This window comes from Rhizomucor pusillus, assembly GCF_041956525.1.
Source record: "Rhizomucor pusillus strain CBS 183.67 unplaced genomic scaffold VTP01scaffold_4, whole genome shotgun sequence".
In the NCBI taxonomy this organism is placed as follows: domain Eukaryota; kingdom Fungi; phylum Mucoromycota; class Mucoromycetes; order Mucorales; family Lichtheimiaceae; genus Rhizomucor; species Rhizomucor pusillus.
This window is the reverse complement of record NW_027192146.1, coordinates 224,567-242,268: the sequence shown is the minus strand read 5'-3', so window position 1 is coordinate 242,268 and position 17,702 is coordinate 224,567. Positions and strand designations below refer to the sequence as shown.

Below are 17,702 nucleotides of genomic sequence, written 5' to 3'. Positions count from 1 at the left end.
ACCATCTGTATTCTGCAAGTTCCGCAGTTTGTTGGAAACATCAAACAGAATGCCAGGAGATGCCTTGATCGGGATAGCTAACCATATACCCAGGTGTAAGATATCTCATAAAATAGAATTTGGTTCAACGTATCTTCATTGCTACGTGTCAGTCAAGGATATAATTCCAAATAAGCGAGCATTCTCATGTGCTTTACCCTAATAGTTTTGCACATCCTTCCCTTATAGAAATTCAGACCAGTCATGACAACCAAGCAGAAACTTGCAAAAAAGAAAAGCTTCCCTCCTGCTCCACCCGGGAATCGATTCTTTGACCGACAAAATGGACGCACCTACGAGGGACGTCACCGAATTTGACGCCTTCAAGATTTTGCTACAATGTAACTACCTCAATTTTCCGCATTAAATGATACCTTTGAACTGCCCCATGTCATAAAATTTGCCCAGCTTTCATATGCTACCAAAGACGGGCCCAAATGCGGAAATTTTACCACAAGCTCATGAAAACAAAAATATAAGCAGCTATAAAAAGAATTTTCAGGACATCTTTTGTAAGTGCCACCCTCTGGCTCTTGAAAAAAATCTGAGACCTTCTTGCGGTGGGTGAGCCAGGCTTTGCAACGGGGCTGGCCACCAGACGTGCACGGGGGATCCACTGGCCTCACTCATCGTGAGAAAGGTGGCAAAGGGGTAAGGCGCAAGGGGACGAAAGTCCCAATTTTTTTAACACCTCATTGCCTTGACTCAACAATGTCAAGAGCAGTTACCATAGCTTTGAACTTCATTTTTTAAGAAGGCATAAACATAAGTCGTGTAAACCTTTTTTGGTCTTAAAGGTTGTTTTCTCTTCTGCTTTTTTGATCATGAAGGACGAAACGGCATGCCTGCGAGCGACAATTTGACAGAGTCCAGCGTCGCAGCAGCCTTTTTTCCTTCCAGTCAGAGCCGCTTCTGTGTCGACTACGAGACCTATGATGATCATCACACTTGAATCATAGGCTTTTACAAGTTTACGAACGCGTATTTCAACCATGGCTACTGTAGCTTTACGTTTCTTGGAGTTCTGTCAAAGGTTCTTCCAACAGCTCACGTTCATATTGCAACTCGTTGAGAGCCAGGCTCTTCCGGTCAAATATACTGTCTTTACTGTGTAGTCTGCTTGTTAACATTTATATTAACATATATATTTCTGCTATTTTCCTCCATCGCCACAAAGCCTCTTGAGTACTTTACGTTTTCCTTTTTTTCTTAGCATCGCCTCTGTCAAATTCATTGGGGAGGGCAATATCACATGACCATGAAAAATTTTTGTTCTTGTCCTACCACCCCAACCTCTTTCCTTTACCCTCATGTTTCATAGTTAAACTTATGGCTTTGGTGCGAGATTCTGTTTCTTCAGCGTCCAAGGAATTCGTACGTACTCGCCACATCTCTGTACGACGATTATGCGCCGACTTGCCGTGCAACGTGCACGCGCACCAGCCGACGTCAATTCAAACACCGTCTGTCATGCCGAAATCTCAATCCAGCGCGGATATAGTACTGTGAAGTTGTCTCTGTATGTGCTCTTGACGAACAAGAAATCAGTACTGTTGACATCATGCCTAAACAGAGGTGCTCGAACTAAACTTTTCGAGAGTACAGGTATGGTTCGGCCAGGCTCCACATTGCCGAAATTCATGAAAGGAGAAGTACCTCCAATATCGAGGACAAACGGCTCTCCAATGTCTCCCTGATGAATTTCAGTCAGTTACACGGTAACTACATTGTTTGCAATAACGGAACCCAGATATATTACCTGTGAGACATGCTCATCTTTGGATTCAGTCTTTCGGTAGTAATTGACAATAAGCGTTCCCATATCAACGTTCGAAATGATGGGTGGTTTTTCCTCCTACACATCAATGATAAAACATCGTATCCTAGGAGATAACAATAGATGAAGACCTACCGAGTGTTCAAGTAAAAAATGGCGAGTTATCCTTGAAGAACAAATCTCTGGTGGTGCGGATGGCATCTGCATATCCCTTCTTTTTACCTTTCTTTATGACCTTAACGCGGGAGAAGCGAACGTCTGTATTGGTCGGGATCCGGCACGTATGTCGATGGAAGGACCGCACTTCAGCCCTTAATAGCTTGTTCTTATACTATTCATAGATGACAAACAATTAGAATTATTTTTTGTCGAATAATGTATTCGTTATTTACGTATGCAGGATGCAGTTTCAGCGCGGGAAGCGCGTGATGTACAACCAACTGACCAGGGTGTTTGGCGAACACGAACAAGGCGACCGGTGTAATGAGAATCGTAGAACTTGTCGTTCGAGAGATTGATTTTGTTCAGAGGCAGTTTTCTGTGCGCTTCTGAATCCGTGCTGTAAATAATAGGTATCTACTTTTCGAACCCATTAGACTTCAATATTTATAAATAGTGCTTTTTCCGATTTGCGTGCCTTTGGTAGTGGTTTGGGTAGAAGCTTTCGATCCTTCTTTACTTGTTTGGCTTCCACCATCTGCGCTTTGGAAACTTCCACTTCCTCGCAGTCGAAAAGCATCTTTGGATCGTTCAAATCCAGCGCAACTTTCAGATATGTTGGTGTCGGCTTGCTCTTGTCCCAAATGATCGCATCGAGTTGGTCACCATCCTCAACCTGATGATTAATATGGCGCTTTACAATGAAAAGCTACGGTCATTGTCAGTTGAATGCATATAATTATAGTTACTTTGAGGATAATCACCTCATCCTTGGATTCAGCGATTTCCCTGGTAATCAGGATGAGTATTTAATTCCATACATTTGGCAAAATGCTTACTCGTCGGTATGTTCTTCCTCTTTTGGCTTTTCATGGTCGTTCCATATGATCTTATCCTCCCATTGGTCCAGCATGACTGCATGAAACTTCCTTTCGTCATCCACATTTTCTGGAGGAGTCTCCTCTATTGCAGACTGAAGACCAGATATTAGGATGAAAGCATGCAACACAATAATCGTTTTTCGACACAAACCAGATCCATATCATCAGCTGACGTTACAAATTGCTCGCTTTCAGCATCGCTTAACATCACATCCTCTAGTTTGCCTATATCATTGATTCTTTGTCGCTTTGTACCCACGGCACCAGCATTCCATCGGATATCGTCTTGCGGTTTCGAAAACAGTGCTCGCTCGTCATGCTCAACTTCATATTAATATCCATTATCGAATATAACTAAATTTTTACAGTTAGCAAAGAATCTGAACCGTTTTTTATACAACATGCTAACCTCTCTTCTTGGGATGTAACTCTGGAGGATGCTTCAAGTTGATCACAGAAAGATTGGAGAACTTTAGGACCTTAATCTTGTCAAACTCAGGAAACCGTTTTCTGATATCGACTGGCTCATGATGTGGAGGTATCTGCAAAGATCCTGGTTTGGCTGTTTCGACAGCACTCAAGGACTGCTGCATGACGAAACCAGGTTGAGTCGCGGACACAGTGCCTGCTGCTTTCGTTGCTTCCTCGTCTTCGTCATAGTCGCCATTAACCATCCGCTTTCGAGACAGTTCTTTTGCACTTTGTTGCAAAGCAGACATTCCGCGCTTGTAGCATTTGTCCGAGAATATTTTATCGTCAGAGACGAACTCGTTAAAGTCAGAGAAATTCATTGCATCGGACAAGTGAGCTGCGAATTGCGGTTGGCTCTGCTTTGCTTCCGTGCCCTCCTTTACAAGCAGCTCACTGTAGACTTCACCGAGACCGAGCGCATCTGCACCAAAGATCCTTGAGAAAAAGCCAGAGTCGAAGTTTTGCATGGATTCTCTCAATTCCTGCAGATCGATCGCGGTTACTTCCAAACTCTAATAATTTATAACAAAAGTTACTTACCTCATCCAGATCATCAAGTCGGCCTTGCTCGTCAACACTGCCAAATAGATAGCCTGCAAAAGACATGTCGAGTATACAAGAAGGGAAAGAAAAGTGCGGCAGCTGCGGATAACTCGCAAACTGTCCAAAAAAATATAATCGAACTAAAAAATGCGATCTATGCGCATGATCGTCTGCGTTGATAACCAAAAAAAAAAAAAAAGAAATTACAGAGAGACTTCGGTCGGATACCCTCTGTGCGACTTGCTCCTAGGAAGGCAATGTTCCGAGAGCGGCACAGCGTTTTGTCCGTAGAGTTTCGTTCTGAGAAAAAAAAGAAACGAGTCGAAGAGTATATGTAGTATTGAAGGTACAGAAAAGCTAAATGACGGATATGCCACGGTATTGGAAGAGATAACCGAGGATAACAGACGAAAGAAGCACAAATATCCCGAGCTTTCATCAGGATATGTAAATATAAGGGTACGAGTACTGGAGCCTTCTGGATTATCTAGCAACTGCCTGATTAAGATCCACTCCAGTGAGAGCTGGAATAGTCCTTACGTATATCCACCCTTCCGTTTGTAATGATGACTATGAAAATCTTCAAATGGCGTTATTACGCTGATGGTAAGAGACTAGAAAGCTCCTCAACTACATAGTCAAGTGGCTGTAACTTTCTATTTAATGCTAGGTTCAGATATAATTTACCATTGCGCTGACATCGTGTTTTCGAACGCACGTTCGCATCTTCAGTACTATACCATCTCTTTAGGGAATATTTACTCAAGCAGCATTGCTCAAGATACTACGAAATAGAACTGCTCACTTTAATCATACTTACCATTTCCTCTTGCACAGGTACCATGAATACGCAGCTGACCACGCTATACAGTATTTTCAAAAATTGTTGGCGCATTAATCCACAATGTGGATTTGCACATTTATCGATCTATTTTATAACAAGCATCACAAGAAAATGGTTAGACCGGCAACGCAAAAGGGATCTTTTGCTTCATCGACTCCAGTAGATGGAACTATTTATCCACATTTGGGACATTTTGGTGACGGCATTGCTGACTGTATGGTATCCTAATACCTTTATGAAAGAAACACCTGACAACTTATTCAATCACAATGATATTAAAATAACAATACAAAAGTAACAACCATGTTTTAAAATCCTGAAAAGTCTAGAAAAGCCCGTACCATCTGACTACAGAGATGAGAATTATGTATGCAAATGTTTACGTTTTCATAATTACAGTATTCGACTAAATTCAACCAAACAACCTTATTGCATTACGGAGACCACCATACTTAATTGTTGTATGCATCGGTATCTCCTTGCAAAAGAAGAGACCCAAGCAAAGTATACAGCTGTTATTCATTGACGATAGGACGCATGACAAATGATGATTTCATACATATGATATCACGAGAAGAGAAGAGATAAATAGATTGGCATTCATATTTTCTTTCTGCGCTCCTTCATCCATTTAGTGAGCTAATTCTTCAGGTTCTCCACGGCGAGTATATATGTATTTTTTGATGGTCACTGGAAACAATCATTATAACTTAACTCATTCTGGCAGGCACCATGAAGTCTTATCTTTCTCATTCAATATTTGCAAGAACAGTTTCTACATGCTGAACAGGAAGCCTTTGTCGACGTAGTCATACAGCACCCGGGCTACCCTTCCCGCCTCTGTGCCTGGTAAACAAGTTGATATTCTCTTTTTAGACGTAGGCTAACTCGCAGGGACGTTTGATGCGATCGAGCTGCTGACTGAAATTGCATTTGCTTAATGCAGGTAAGCAGCTTAAGAAACCATTAGCGGGTATAGTTTAATACTGTTGTGAATTAGAGGTTTTCTAGCGTCATTTATTTCTGAAATATTATAAATTCCTCCTGTCAAATCATCTATGACAAAGAATCTGTGAAGCCCTCTCTTTCGATGTTTGATGGATTCCTAACAATACTAGTTCCATTCACGGTCGCTATGCGGTATATTATCATGAAGGCTGCACGCATGTGGCACCAACTTTTAATTTCTGTCATGCCCAGAGTCGCGGGGAGCGCTTTTCTTCTATTATAAGGAACTAATAGAAAAATACTCTACATGACAGTACTGCCTGACAATTTCTCTGGAAGATCTCGATCCCACGCAAAGTCACATACATTTTATCTCGCTACTTCCATAATAATCGCCCACGCAGCACTACTTTCGCTGCTTATTTTCTCACTTGTTTGATTCTGAATTATGTCTGATCTGCAGCCCGGTAGAAACCTATTCCGCAAAGGGATATATTTGGTTCGTGATTAATTATCGATTTTTAAGCATCCACGAACCTACGGTTGAAGGATGTTTGTTTTCCATGGATCGACGGTACCCAATACAGGATGGCAACTATATTGAATGACCAGACGTGGTTTCATGCATCCCGGAACGATATGAGATGTACTTGCCCTTTCAACTTTGAGTCGCGTTCCTTCAAAGTATCAGATAGGTACAAGCAGATGTTCGCCCATTATCTTCGTCCCAGACGAAGAATAAGCTTCAAGCATTTGATAGAAGTATGATATGTTGATCTAAATACGATTCAACCAATATTTATTAGTGCTGTACTTGTTATAATATTCCAGGATTTGTCAAACACAACAACAAAACCATCCATGAATCAGCCCTCCATAGCCTTATCGTCTATTGCAACCTGCTTCATATCAGAGGACATTCACAATATCGTAGACAATAACCCGTGTCATTTCAAGCTTTACAAGAAAATCTGGTATCCTCTCGCCGTCTCATTTGGATGCGAAAGAAGTTTTGAAAGGCAAGCAATAATCTGTATATGGTTCGTCCTTGTCAGAATAACCTTAAATATGAAGGCAGCTGCATGCATATTCGCTTGACTTTATTTCGAGCTTATATCTGGATACATTCGCACACATCATTTGATTATTTTGGTTCACGCAGTGTTCGTCCTTTCATATCGCTTTCGTAAAGCACAGTTTTTGGACATAGACACGCACACTGAAACATTGATTTTCCCAAAAAATGGATTACATGCGCGGATTATATTGATTTCCGCTTCACTTTCTTTCCTTCGATTTCTTTTCCGTTCAAGATGATTTACTTTGATGAACACTATGAGATTCTTGAAACTACTTGCATATTTACCTTTCCTTATTCCGAGACCTGGGAGCCTCTGTAACTACGCTTCAAAGTTTCGCTGCTTCTTCAGCACCTGACAATACCACAATCCTTAAATCTTTCTGCTTACGAGAAGAAATTGAGGGTACAACTCGGGAGAGTGGCGAACAGTAACACAAAGCGGAAGATAAGCTATTTCTCGTTTCTGATTGGACGATCTAGGCCAAGTCATAGATCGGAACGGGCCTATGCGCGCAGGGAGAGCTGATTCAACCAAAAGGAGAAACTGCTGACAATAGCTGTAAGCGAGAATCAAATGAGCAAGTTCGATCAATAGAAAGTAAAATATGCTCATATTTAACAGTAACCTAGTGTGAGTGTGTTTTGATGGCGATTTTGGAACTCAAACCAGAGAAATATTTGCTCATCTGCTTCTGAAGTATTATCGGTCGTTCTCCTCCTGCAAATGAGGAGAGGAAAAAGGCCCGATAGGTATTGCCATCAGTCGATTGTTGCGTAGGATGGTTCGGGGTGAACCTGTGGCAATCAGAAGCAAGCTACTGTTCCAAGCCCTTTCTAAACAATACAATTCCCAAAAGCGATGATATTCCCAGGGCAAATGAAAATAACGATGAATCCCTCGTCATACATTGTGCATGTGACCCAACCATCTAGACAGCTGCCGGACTTTTTATTCCGTGCTTTCGCTATAAAAAGGAGTTAAAAACCATTTCTCATGCAGGGGATTTCTTCCTATTTCTCCTTTTCGATGGCTGCAGTGGAAGAAAAGATCGCAATAGAGAAAGACGTGGAAATCGTTGCTCAAGCCAATTCTAGCACAAACAGCGAAGACTATGATTATGTGCCGCCTGACGACAAAGAATGGAAACGTTTGCGATGGAAGCTTGATCTTCGCATAGTGCCATATGTCGGCATCCTGTATCTCTGCTCATTTCTTGATCGTGTCAATATTGGCAAGTAGCAATGCATAGAGACATGCATCGACGGCCGTGATTTGTAACGATGATCTTTTTTCTAGGCAACGCCAAGATAGCAGGCATTACAGAAGATATTGATATTACACCTGACGAGTACAACTGGTCATTGTCCATCTTTTTTATTGGCTACGTAAGTACTCGAGTCATGGCGGATCATTGTTGTTGGTTGGCTGAGCTTATTACTCCAGATTATCTTTGAAATCCCGTCAAACATGCTGTTGAAACATATCGGTCCTAGAACATGGCTAAGTATTGTCATGATCACTTGGGGTGTGGTAAGTTAGATACCATTGAGTGTCCAGCCGGTATTTGAAGCAGGGATGCAGCTAATATGCACCTTCATTTTGCTCATTATTAGACAATGGCGGCTATGGCGGCTGTGCATAACGGTGCTGGTCTCCTCGCCAGTCGCTTCTTTCTCGGCATCACAGAAGCTGGTCTTTTCCCTGGTGTCATTTACTACTTGACTCTGTGGTATACGCGGGCTGAGCAAGCAAGTCGCCTTGCCTTCTTCTTTGGTTGTTCCACAGTGGCCGGTGTAAGCTCAAACTTTACCCCGCATTTGGAACATGGACTGATGATGATTGGTTCCCTCATAGGCTTTTGGCGGTGTATTGGTAATTGATGAGAAATCTATGTTATCGAGCAAAGATGGCTGAGTTGCGCATTTGCTATAGGCGTACGGTATTATGCAAATGGAAGGTCTCCGGGGACTTCACGGTTGGCAATGGATTTTCATTATCGAGGCGCTTCCCACGATCCTCTTTGCATTCACAACCTACTTTGTGCTTCCCGACTTTCCAGAGTCCAAGAGCAAGTGTAAGTTGCCTGAATATTATTATAGATTGCAGCGAAGAATGTATATTTAATCCATCAATAGTCCTTAACCAACGTGAGCGGGAAATCATTGTACATCGACTCAAGGCAGATGCAGGTCCAGCAACAGAAACCGAATTCTCATGGGTGGAGCTCCGCGCAGCTGTCCTGGATTGGAAAGTGTATTTGCATGCGGCCATTTACATTTGCACATCCATTCCACTCTACAGTCTGAGTCTGTTCCTGCCCAGTATTGTACAAGGTATGGGCTTCACAAACCTTAGAGCTCAGGCCATGACAGCTCCTCCTTATGCTATTGGTATGTACTCTGTTCAGTTATCCGTGAAATAATGTCACATGCTAACCGTTTTTGTACATAGCCTGTGTCGCCACCATTATCGTTGCTTTGGACGCGGATCGTCGCAAGGAGCGTGGTCTCCACATTGCAGGACCTGCACTTTTCGGTGCAATTGGCTACATTCTTCTGATTGCTCTCAAGGATAAAGGCGCTGCCGCATTATATGTTGCTGCCTGCATTACAACCACTGGCGTCTTCTCATGTATCCCTGCGATGCTTTCCTATTTCTCTTCCAATCTCGGTGGCCATACCAAGCGCGGTGTCGGTATTGCTATCAATGTCATGATTGGTAACATCGGTGGTGCCATCGGTGGTCAAGTCTATCGAAACTATGACGCTCCATTCTATACCAGAGGACACGAAACTTGCTTGGGCCTCATGTGCGGCGCAGTTGTACTCTCGATCCTTTTCAAAATGTATTATATTTGGGAGAATAAGCGACGGGATAATCTGTCCGCGGAAGAATACCAAAAGGCTTGCGAAGGATCCCATTTGTGCGATAAGGTATGTAATAGTTTTTGTAGTTTCTCGATATCAAGTTGTGACTAACTGGAGCTCTACATAGCACCCTGACTTTAGATACATCTCTTAATTGTATTAATATCACTTTGTTACCCTGTAAAAAGTATCTAATCTTAAACCAAATACATACTATGTACTTTATTCTTCAAAGCTGTATATTTACCTTAGTTTTCTTTTTTGGACGCTTTTCACGTTCATAGATATAGTGGTCTTGCTCCAATGCGGTGGAATACATGAATTTGCTGGACAATCACATTCCGCGGGGGGTGGGCTGAAAAGACCGCTTGCACACGTGTTGGGGATAGAAGCTTCTTTTGCAAGATCTCGAGACAAAAGCCCATGCCGTTCGGTATTGGTCACGAAATCGTAATTCAAATATCACGAGGTGCTCTTTGGTCCTTCTTCGTGGACATTAAGCTACAAGATGAGCACAATGTTCCTACTGAGGGGCCATTGATCGTGTAAGCAATTACCGTTGCATAAAATAGTACGAACGACAACGTTTGACCATATGTTCGCCCTCCAAAACAGTGCCGCAACCCACCATAACATGATTGTTGACCCGGCTATATTGTCAGTCACCTTCCCGGGTCAGACACGTCTGCACTATTGGGCCAAAGACACCATGTTCAAAAACCCTCACGCAAAACGCTTCCTCGAAAACTGTGGCGTCGTGCCTGTCGACAGAAAGACAAAAAACAATGCCCAGTTATATGCGGCCACATTTCAGGTCATGAGACTTGGAGAATCCGTCGCTGTATTTCCCGAAGGGACCAGTCATACGCTTCCTCACTTGGGCGTATTTAAGGATGGAACGAGTTTTGTATGTCTAGAGGGAAAGCTGAAGAAAGAAGGCACAAAATATTCATTGACGTTGCAAAGGCTGCGCTAGAGTATGCAAAGATTATTGCCGAAGATCCTCACCCGAACCCTGACGGCTCACTGCCTCGGAAGCCGCGCATCCTGCCCGTCGGCATCGTATACCCAGAAAAGTCCAAATATCGGAGCGTGGCCATTGTCAAGTAATTCAAAGAGAGCAATGGAAGTATTTGCGAGAATCTTAACAGCTGTTTAGATACGGGAAACCGATTGAAGTCGACCAATATATGCCTACCTATTTGGAGGACCCGAAAAAGGCAGCAAAGCAGCTGACAAGCGATCTTGTGGCTGCTGTAGAGAAATTAACAGTAAATGCTCCTGATTGGGATAGCCGCGACGCTGCAGAGATGGCACGCTGGCTCCTATTCCCTGGCGAGAATGGATCTATGCGTGACTACATCACCGTTACCCAAAGGCAAGTCTACTGAGACACAAGGTGTATTGTAGCCATCATGTGGAACTTATATTTTAGCAAATAGCCTCATAAATGCAATTACGGGACTCGCAGGTCAAGATAAAGAAATTGCTCTACTTCAACAGAGTCTTCGTGCATACAAAATTGAACTTGAGGAGTTGGCACTGAAGGACATACACATCGCTAAGTATAACGAGAAGGAGATTACAGCAGCATCTACGACTATTGAACTTGTCAGACGAACGGTCGCCTCGCTTATCGATTTGCCACTGTTTCTTCCTGGCCTTGTTGCACATTTGCCGCTTTACGTCGCCGGATACTATGCTGGCAAGTTCGAAATCTACGAAGAAGTTCGCGCTCAAAACAAGATATTTTTTGGTCTAGCACTCGTACCACTTATTTACTTGGCAGCCTTCATTTGGGGCTGGTACACTCTTTTTGGTGGCACTTTTTTTGGTTTCTTTGCGTCTATCGCGACACTCATCGTGTTCATTTGGTATCACGTGGTCTCAATTGACGACCGCTACGAAAATTTCAAGGATCTCGTAGGACGCTGGCGTCTCTTCGATGCAGTTGTATTAGGACGCGGAATGTGGCGACGGAAAGAGCGTATCCTTCAACTGAAGAAGCTTAGAGAAGCGAACTTGGCCGGTGTACGCCAGATGATCAAGACATACAAATCGAAGAACGATGACGTTCATGCAGTGTGGTTGGCCATTCGTTCGCGTGTTCGAAAATTTGGAGATGCTTCAAAGCTACGTGGACGAAAAAAGAGACTAGCAAAGCAGTTTGAATGGGCATTTGAAGGATGAAAACGTAACTTTAGAATCTAGAATTAAAAGATTGTACAAGAGTTTTCCATTTGATGGCTACCAAAGTGTCTCATAAGCGTCGCTCGAATTTAACAACTTTCTGTGAGATATGCGAAGTCAAAAAGTCATCGGTACTAAGATAAAGAGCAGCGATGTGCTGGACTACAGAACTTTGCATAACCAACAGTCTCTGTTGGTCAGCTGCTACATTCCTAATTGGGATAGGTCAGTGCGACTTCTGCTCGTGCGGGAGATTTGCGTCCCGAACAAGAAAATAGATTGGAAAGTGTGGGCCCTTTGCAACTTCCCTTTGACTCGAGCTTTGTAGCAGAATGACTGTAAGTATTACATTGAATATGCGTCAGCGATTCGTTCGAAGGGCCGTTTCCGTGACGATTGCTATGGATCGATGCCAGAAAATGAATGGATGGATGGATGGATTTTCTTGATGCTACTGGTACATTGCAAACGAGAAACAGCATCTCCCACCAAATCAGTCCCCGAACAATTGCCTTGCACATGCTCAGATTAAGTACATCAGCAAAGCATATAAACATGTACTTTGTTTCGAAATTTGCAAACGGACCCCTGACAACGGAATCGTTGAATCCTTACAAGATAACGGAATTACTCATTCATGCGTTTCAAACGAAATAGTTGGCTGTCGATCTTCTCAACCCTACACCCGAGCACGAGAAGCGCACTCACAAGTTGAAGAGACTTGTACAGTCTCCCAACTCCTACTTCATGGATGTCAAGTGCCCTGGTACGTTGCTCTACTATGGAACGAAATGATGGGGATATCAATGTCTAATGGCCGTTTCACACAGGTTGCTTGAACATTAGCACTGTCTTCAGCCACGCACAGACCGTTGTCCTTTGCTCGTCGTGCGGTACCGTCCTCTGCCAGCCCACTGGCGGTAAGGCCCGCCTCACTGAAGGTATGGCTTTGGTGTAAAGTATTTTGGAAAGCTACAGATATTCCTAACATTTTGTGATTTTTTGCTAGGCTCCTCCTTCCGCAGAAAGCTCAACTAAAAGAAAAAAAGATAAAGCCGAATGTATGTTTGGGATGCGCAGCGTTTTTGTATACAAGTTCAAAATACACGCCTTCTCCTCACCTTGACGCTTTGCTTTCCGTTGTTTATATTTTCTCATTACATGAGGTTACATTGGGCTGTACTGTACCGTATCCTAGCCGATAATCATGTTGGAAGCGTCAAAAAGAAAGCGGCATATGCAAATAACGATCGAAATTGGTGTTACATGTTGCTGGATGTATAATGCAGGAATGAATACTGAAAGGAACTATTCGTAAACGAAGATTTCTAAAGTGTGATATTTGTTGTTCTCCGTCATGAAATGCCCTCAAAAGATCTGATTACCATTACAGAAGTTTGAGCATGTTGACCTATAGATATTGTTCAGTGGAATGCTGGTCGAAAACCGAAATAATCTTTTCTGCTGCTTGGCTTACCAAGTAATAGTTGCTCTCAGTAGCCGAATCTTGCCTTCCACTGCTAATCAATGCTGATAATTCGTACCGACGTTCGCTCAGTTCTGTTTGCATGGATCAATGTGTACCGACGAGGTTACATGTGTTAAGCCTTTCCGTGCTCGCGATATTAGAGTTAGCGCTATCTATGGATCGTCTCGGCATGCTCTTGGCAATCCCTCTCAGTATGCATTCATGTAATTGTCTAGTCTGCTACTAGCGTATCACAAGCTCTGTACTGGTAAGTATCCTATCAATATTTATTAGATGGTTGCAGGGTATTAGAGTGCACAGAAGACCGTGTCCAAAACAGGTAATGTCGAAAACAATGGTCCGTCGTTACACGAGTTTTTGCTCTTCTACGCCGATAATTACATGTCTTCGGGCATGAAGAAACCCCTTTTATTGCGATGCAGGTGGACGTATCAGATGTATTACGTTGTTGTTGGACTGTGATATCTAAAGGAAAGAGAAATTCTGCATACCACATATGGCTATATCAAACAAGCCATTCTTGATCCGTTTTGATATCTGATCCCTTAGGTACTTCCTGTAAACTGTTCACCATGTGTACTGCTTCTCTCGGAAACACCACCTCGGAAGTCACCGACTCGCTAAAAATAAATTAGACGGATGCTTGAAAACATTTCCCAAATATAGTTCCCATTGTAAGGCATTGATCAGATCCTGAGTGTGGCCAGATCTTTCCGTGTCAACAACCAATTGCTTAATAAAGTGTCACTCACCTCTACCTGTTTTTGCATTTTAACATCTTTTCTCCATTTCCTCTTTGTTATTCATTTTTATACACTGCATACATCATGCGCATTCTGGCATTGTCGCTTTTCGTCGTATTAATATCGCTTATCCTCGCAGCAAGTGGATCTCCAATCGACGTTTCGGATACAGACGTAGCAAACAAATGGAATCATCCAACTCCCACAGAACCGTGTAGCACCAGTAACGAGAAAAGAGGTTTACTTCGCCGCGGAGACTGCGAGCCATCCGCGACAGCTACAGCCACCACAGCGCCGCAACATGCTCCTTCTAGTCCCGGTACGTTTCATGGGTGTTTGCAACAAAATATTTCTTGATGACACTTACATGCTTTAAAGAGGCCATCTACGGTGATTCGAGCGTCACGCCGCAAATGGGCGTTGCAGGAGCCATCTTTATCGTCTTGGGTATATATCTCACGGTGTTTGGTTTCCGTTCATTCAGACCCACCTTAGCAGTATGTGGTTTCATCACCTTTGGTATGTTATCTACATAATCTCCTTTCAATAATTGCAGATTGGGTTTGTACATGTTAATAACCTCGTTTCCTCTTCTAGGTGTGATTACCTGGATTGGTATGGCAAACAGCCAGCCGGCGCAAGGCTACATCAACGATGCTATTACCATGATCGCCGTGCCTGCTGGTCTAGGTATTCTGGGCGCTATTCTGTATTCCTTCTTTTGGAACATTGCCATATATCTTGTTGGAGGCAAGGATCTTTCCATATTCCCGCTCGTCTGCCATGTTTTATTTACTGCCTTATATTTTCCAGGTATGGGTGGACTTGCGTTCGGCTTGTTTGTACTTTGCTGGCGGGAAGACCTCGTTATTACCCAGGTAAAATTTTCATTTGACAAGAGTTCTAATATTCCTTGATATTGTGTATATTGACATTCTTTTCTCATCTTTTACAGAATGTTGCGCGTGCTTGTTTTCTTGTTGCCATTTCCTTCTTCATGGCCTGTGTAACGTTCTTCTTGGAGCGCTATGTCATTTTATTTGCTACGTCCTTTACTGGATCCTACATATTCTTCCTTGGTATCGACTTTTTGACTCACACAGGATACTTGGCTGGTGTCAAGAAGATCCTCGACAACAACGCTCTACACCGGGTCACCTACACCCTAAACTCTCGGGTCTATGCACTGTTATCAATGACAATCGTCCTATTTCTCATCTCTTTTGCCTGGCAGTATCTCTATAACCGCAACCGCGAATTCGGTGTCAATTTTGTCGCAGCCAAGACAGCTCCAGCGCACGAAGAAGACGGTGGAGGCGGCGAGGGAGGTGGCGATGCCGAAGGTGGTAGTGAAAAGAAGGAATAAGCCAATGATACCATCATATATATCTCAGTACCAATAAAGCCTTTGCATTCAGTCTTTCTCATGTTTATTCAATCCAAAAAAACCCGGCTAAGAGTACAATATACATACATAATACATCTTCACTTGACGCAAAGTATTTGGAGTATATTTAACTAAGGTACAAAGGTAAAGGTATACTATGCACTAAGTAGTACGGTGGATACTATCCACAGATGTACTTCAGGATAGTAATTTTAGGATGTAGAGCTACTTGGGGGAGGAACGTTGTTTGCAGGTCGGAGAGCTCGTGGTATGCGTAGATACTGCTTGATAGAGTGCTGTCTTCTTTGCTTTTCGTGCTTGGCCTCTTTTTCCTTCTCCTCTCTCGCTTTGCATTTCCGAAACCTCCGAATCTTGCTCCACCAAGCGGGTCCTTCATCTTCGACAACGTAGAGGGGTATTCTGGATGGCGGTGGTGTTGGAAAGTATTTGTAGTAAGCGTTTGCAATAGCAAAGATGGCGTAAATAATGAGGCCTATGGCGATAACCATCAAGAAGAATTTGCCACCAGCACGATCGGCAAGTTTATTGATAGCTGCACCGACAACGCTGCTGTGTCCAGACACGTTTCGTTTCGCCAGGGATTCCCACAAGAAACCCGACAATGTTCCAAATACAACGCCACGTGCTGCAAAGCCGATGCGTCCTGACGTGTGCACAATTATAGCCTCCCACCGTCGTGCATCCGGTGCAGATGACTTCAAGTCCGAGATAAAATTACCGGTTATAGCGTTCACAAGTTGAGTTATCAGCGCAATGAAGAAAGCTAGGCCAAATATTCCGACGAATACGCTTCCCACAACCGATGAAGTCCAAGATGCGGGAAATTCGTTGTTGGATGCTGTACTCTGCTGCTCTTCCTCCGTTTGAAATATCATTTGGACAACATAGTACAGGTAAGCTGTGTAGACGCCACCGCTGACAATAGGCGACAGTCGGTACTTCAAGAAGTTGCCTTTACGACTCTTTGTAGCATCCTCCCCTTGCCCTGTAATACCCTCCCAGAACCTGCATATTCACTTCATATCAATATGCCATCTAAATGCAGTTAGGTTTTCAGAAACTCGGTACCTCCAAAATAGGTAAGTTGCGAGACCGACGGCCATTGCAACCAATACAGACCGGCCCACAGCGGGAATCCCTCCCAAGAGCAAGAATACTCCCTACGTTAAAATGCAAACAGTATAAATATATGAACCGGTCGAGGACAAGATGATATGAAGCTTTCATTGATACTGTACCTGAGGAGACTCGTTTCCTCCACTTCCATTTGGGGTATATGTGCCTGTGATAGTGGTCGCGATCAAAACCCCAATAATGCCATACACCATGCCTTTGGCAATGAACCCACATCGGCCGATGAAGCGTACAAGTTTGTGGTGTCTAGTACGAACGCCTCCTTCCCAGAAATGTAACTTTTTCTTTTTGATTTGATGCACTTGCGGTAAATCGTCGGTATGGTTCGTTTCTGTAGACTGTCTCGGTGGTGGTGAGCCGTTTGGGTCGCTTGCCACTTCTGGAATATAATCATCGTTTGTTTGGTATCTCGCTAGGGGGTCTTCTGAAGATGGAGACAAACGTGATGATGGCATGTTGGCAGCACCGGACTCGACTGCCTTTTCTTCGTCATCCTTGTTGCTGTCACGTTTGGTCCTTCCAAGTCTCCATCCTTGTAATATTTTTGAAAATGCACACGTAGTCATAATATTCAGTACATAGGGATAATGGGAATCAGGAAAAGAAACAAGGATGAAGTCATGATGGGTTGCGTTTGACAATGACTTCATTGTCGATCGAAATCGGAAAGCAATTTTCAAAAAGCGCGAGTTAGCCAAACTTGGGATGCCTATGCTATCTACTGTAGCAAGATGTAAACTGGCAAATTGGCTAGATCATACATGTGGATAGTTTCAGACTTCAGCATAGTGAGCATCCCATTGAATAATGGTTTTGTCAGCAGCTCTTTCGCTCCAAGGCCAGAGGCTGGCAAATCCAAATACGGTATAAACATTCAAAGCGGCAAATGCGCATGAAATTAACTGGTCTATGTATGTTACGTGGACGTGCATAATCCAAATATGTATAATTATTCTTTTTCAGGAAGATATCCTAACTGTGTTACCATCTTTTTCTTCATTTTGCTTACAGTACTGATATTTTCCTCCTACGTGTAAGTATCAATGATGATTACAAGACAATATCAGCATGGTAACACAAATACTAACGCGATGCCCTTATTGACTTTACTAGCTCCCAATAAAATG

The 17,702-nt window shown here is 43.1% G+C and overlaps 8 protein-coding genes across 8 annotated transcripts; 6 read left to right on the top strand and 2 right to left on the bottom strand.

Annotated features, from left to right (window-relative positions):
* Positions 1 to 1,507: 1,507 nt before the first annotated feature.
* Positions 1,508 to 3,933, bottom strand: VTP01DRAFT_7386 (uncharacterized protein; the record flags this gene model as incomplete). Its single annotated transcript, XM_069386392.1, has 9 exons — positions 1,508 to 1,732; positions 1,799 to 1,894; positions 2,258 to 2,392; positions 2,454 to 2,684; positions 2,740 to 2,764; positions 2,815 to 2,948; positions 3,008 to 3,180; positions 3,266 to 3,809; positions 3,868 to 3,933. The coding sequence occupies 9 exons, from the start codon at positions 3,931 to 3,933 to the stop codon at positions 1,508 to 1,510; spliced, it is 1,629 nt and encodes a 542-aa protein (XP_069241852.1).
* Positions 3,934 to 7,770: 3,837 nt separating this feature from the next.
* Positions 7,771 to 7,983, top strand: VTP01DRAFT_7385 (uncharacterized protein; the record flags this gene model as incomplete). Its single annotated transcript, XM_069386391.1, has 1 exon — positions 7,771 to 7,983. The coding sequence occupies one exon, from the start codon at positions 7,771 to 7,773 to the stop codon at positions 7,981 to 7,983; it is 213 nt and encodes a 70-aa protein (XP_069241851.1).
* Positions 7,984 to 8,024: 41 nt separating this feature from the next.
* Positions 8,025 to 9,765, top strand: VTP01DRAFT_7384 (uncharacterized protein; the record flags this gene model as incomplete). The annotated part of the gene is made up of 8 exons (XM_069386390.1): positions 8,025 to 8,129; positions 8,188 to 8,274; positions 8,358 to 8,537; positions 8,599 to 8,616; positions 8,677 to 8,818; positions 8,880 to 9,134; positions 9,196 to 9,677; positions 9,739 to 9,765. 8 exons carry the CDS (start codon positions 8,025 to 8,027, stop codon positions 9,763 to 9,765), a joined length of 1,296 nt encoding a protein of 431 aa, XP_069241850.1.
* Positions 9,766 to 10,034: 269 nt separating this feature from the next.
* Positions 10,035 to 11,801, top strand: VTP01DRAFT_7383 (uncharacterized protein; the record flags this gene model as incomplete). Its single annotated transcript, XM_069386389.1, has 5 exons — positions 10,035 to 10,156; positions 10,227 to 10,518; positions 10,578 to 10,717; positions 10,771 to 10,989; positions 11,054 to 11,801. 5 exons carry the CDS (start codon positions 10,035 to 10,037, stop codon positions 11,799 to 11,801), a joined length of 1,521 nt encoding a protein of 506 aa, XP_069241849.1.
* A 332-nt stretch (positions 11,802 to 12,133) lies between these two features.
* Positions 12,134 to 12,839, top strand: VTP01DRAFT_7382 (40S ribosomal protein eS27; the record flags this gene model as incomplete). Its single annotated transcript, XM_069386388.1, has 4 exons — positions 12,134 to 12,139; positions 12,459 to 12,567; positions 12,632 to 12,742; positions 12,811 to 12,839. 4 exons carry the CDS (start codon positions 12,134 to 12,136, stop codon positions 12,837 to 12,839), a joined length of 255 nt encoding a protein of 84 aa, XP_069241848.1.
* Positions 12,840 to 12,860: 21 nt separating this feature from the next.
* Positions 12,861 to 13,085, top strand: VTP01DRAFT_7381 (uncharacterized protein; the record flags this gene model as incomplete). Its single annotated transcript, XM_069386387.1, has 1 exon — positions 12,861 to 13,085. The coding sequence occupies one exon, from the start codon at positions 12,861 to 12,863 to the stop codon at positions 13,083 to 13,085; it is 225 nt and encodes a 74-aa protein (XP_069241847.1).
* Positions 13,086 to 14,117: 1,032 nt separating this feature from the next.
* VTP01DRAFT_7380 (uncharacterized protein) lies at positions 14,118 to 15,399 on the top strand (the record flags this gene model as incomplete). The annotated part of the gene is made up of 5 exons (XM_069386386.1): positions 14,118 to 14,352; positions 14,412 to 14,552; positions 14,631 to 14,783; positions 14,847 to 14,911; positions 14,989 to 15,399. 5 exons carry the CDS (start codon positions 14,118 to 14,120, stop codon positions 15,397 to 15,399), a joined length of 1,005 nt encoding a protein of 334 aa, XP_069241846.1.
* A 233-nt stretch (positions 15,400 to 15,632) lies between these two features.
* Positions 15,633 to 17,141, bottom strand: VTP01DRAFT_7379 (uncharacterized protein; the record flags this gene model as incomplete). The annotated part of the gene is made up of 3 exons (XM_069386384.1): positions 15,633 to 16,446; positions 16,510 to 16,601; positions 16,680 to 17,141. 3 exons carry the CDS (start codon positions 17,139 to 17,141, stop codon positions 15,633 to 15,635), a joined length of 1,368 nt encoding a protein of 455 aa, XP_069241845.1.
* Positions 17,142 to 17,702: the final 561 nt, after the last annotated feature.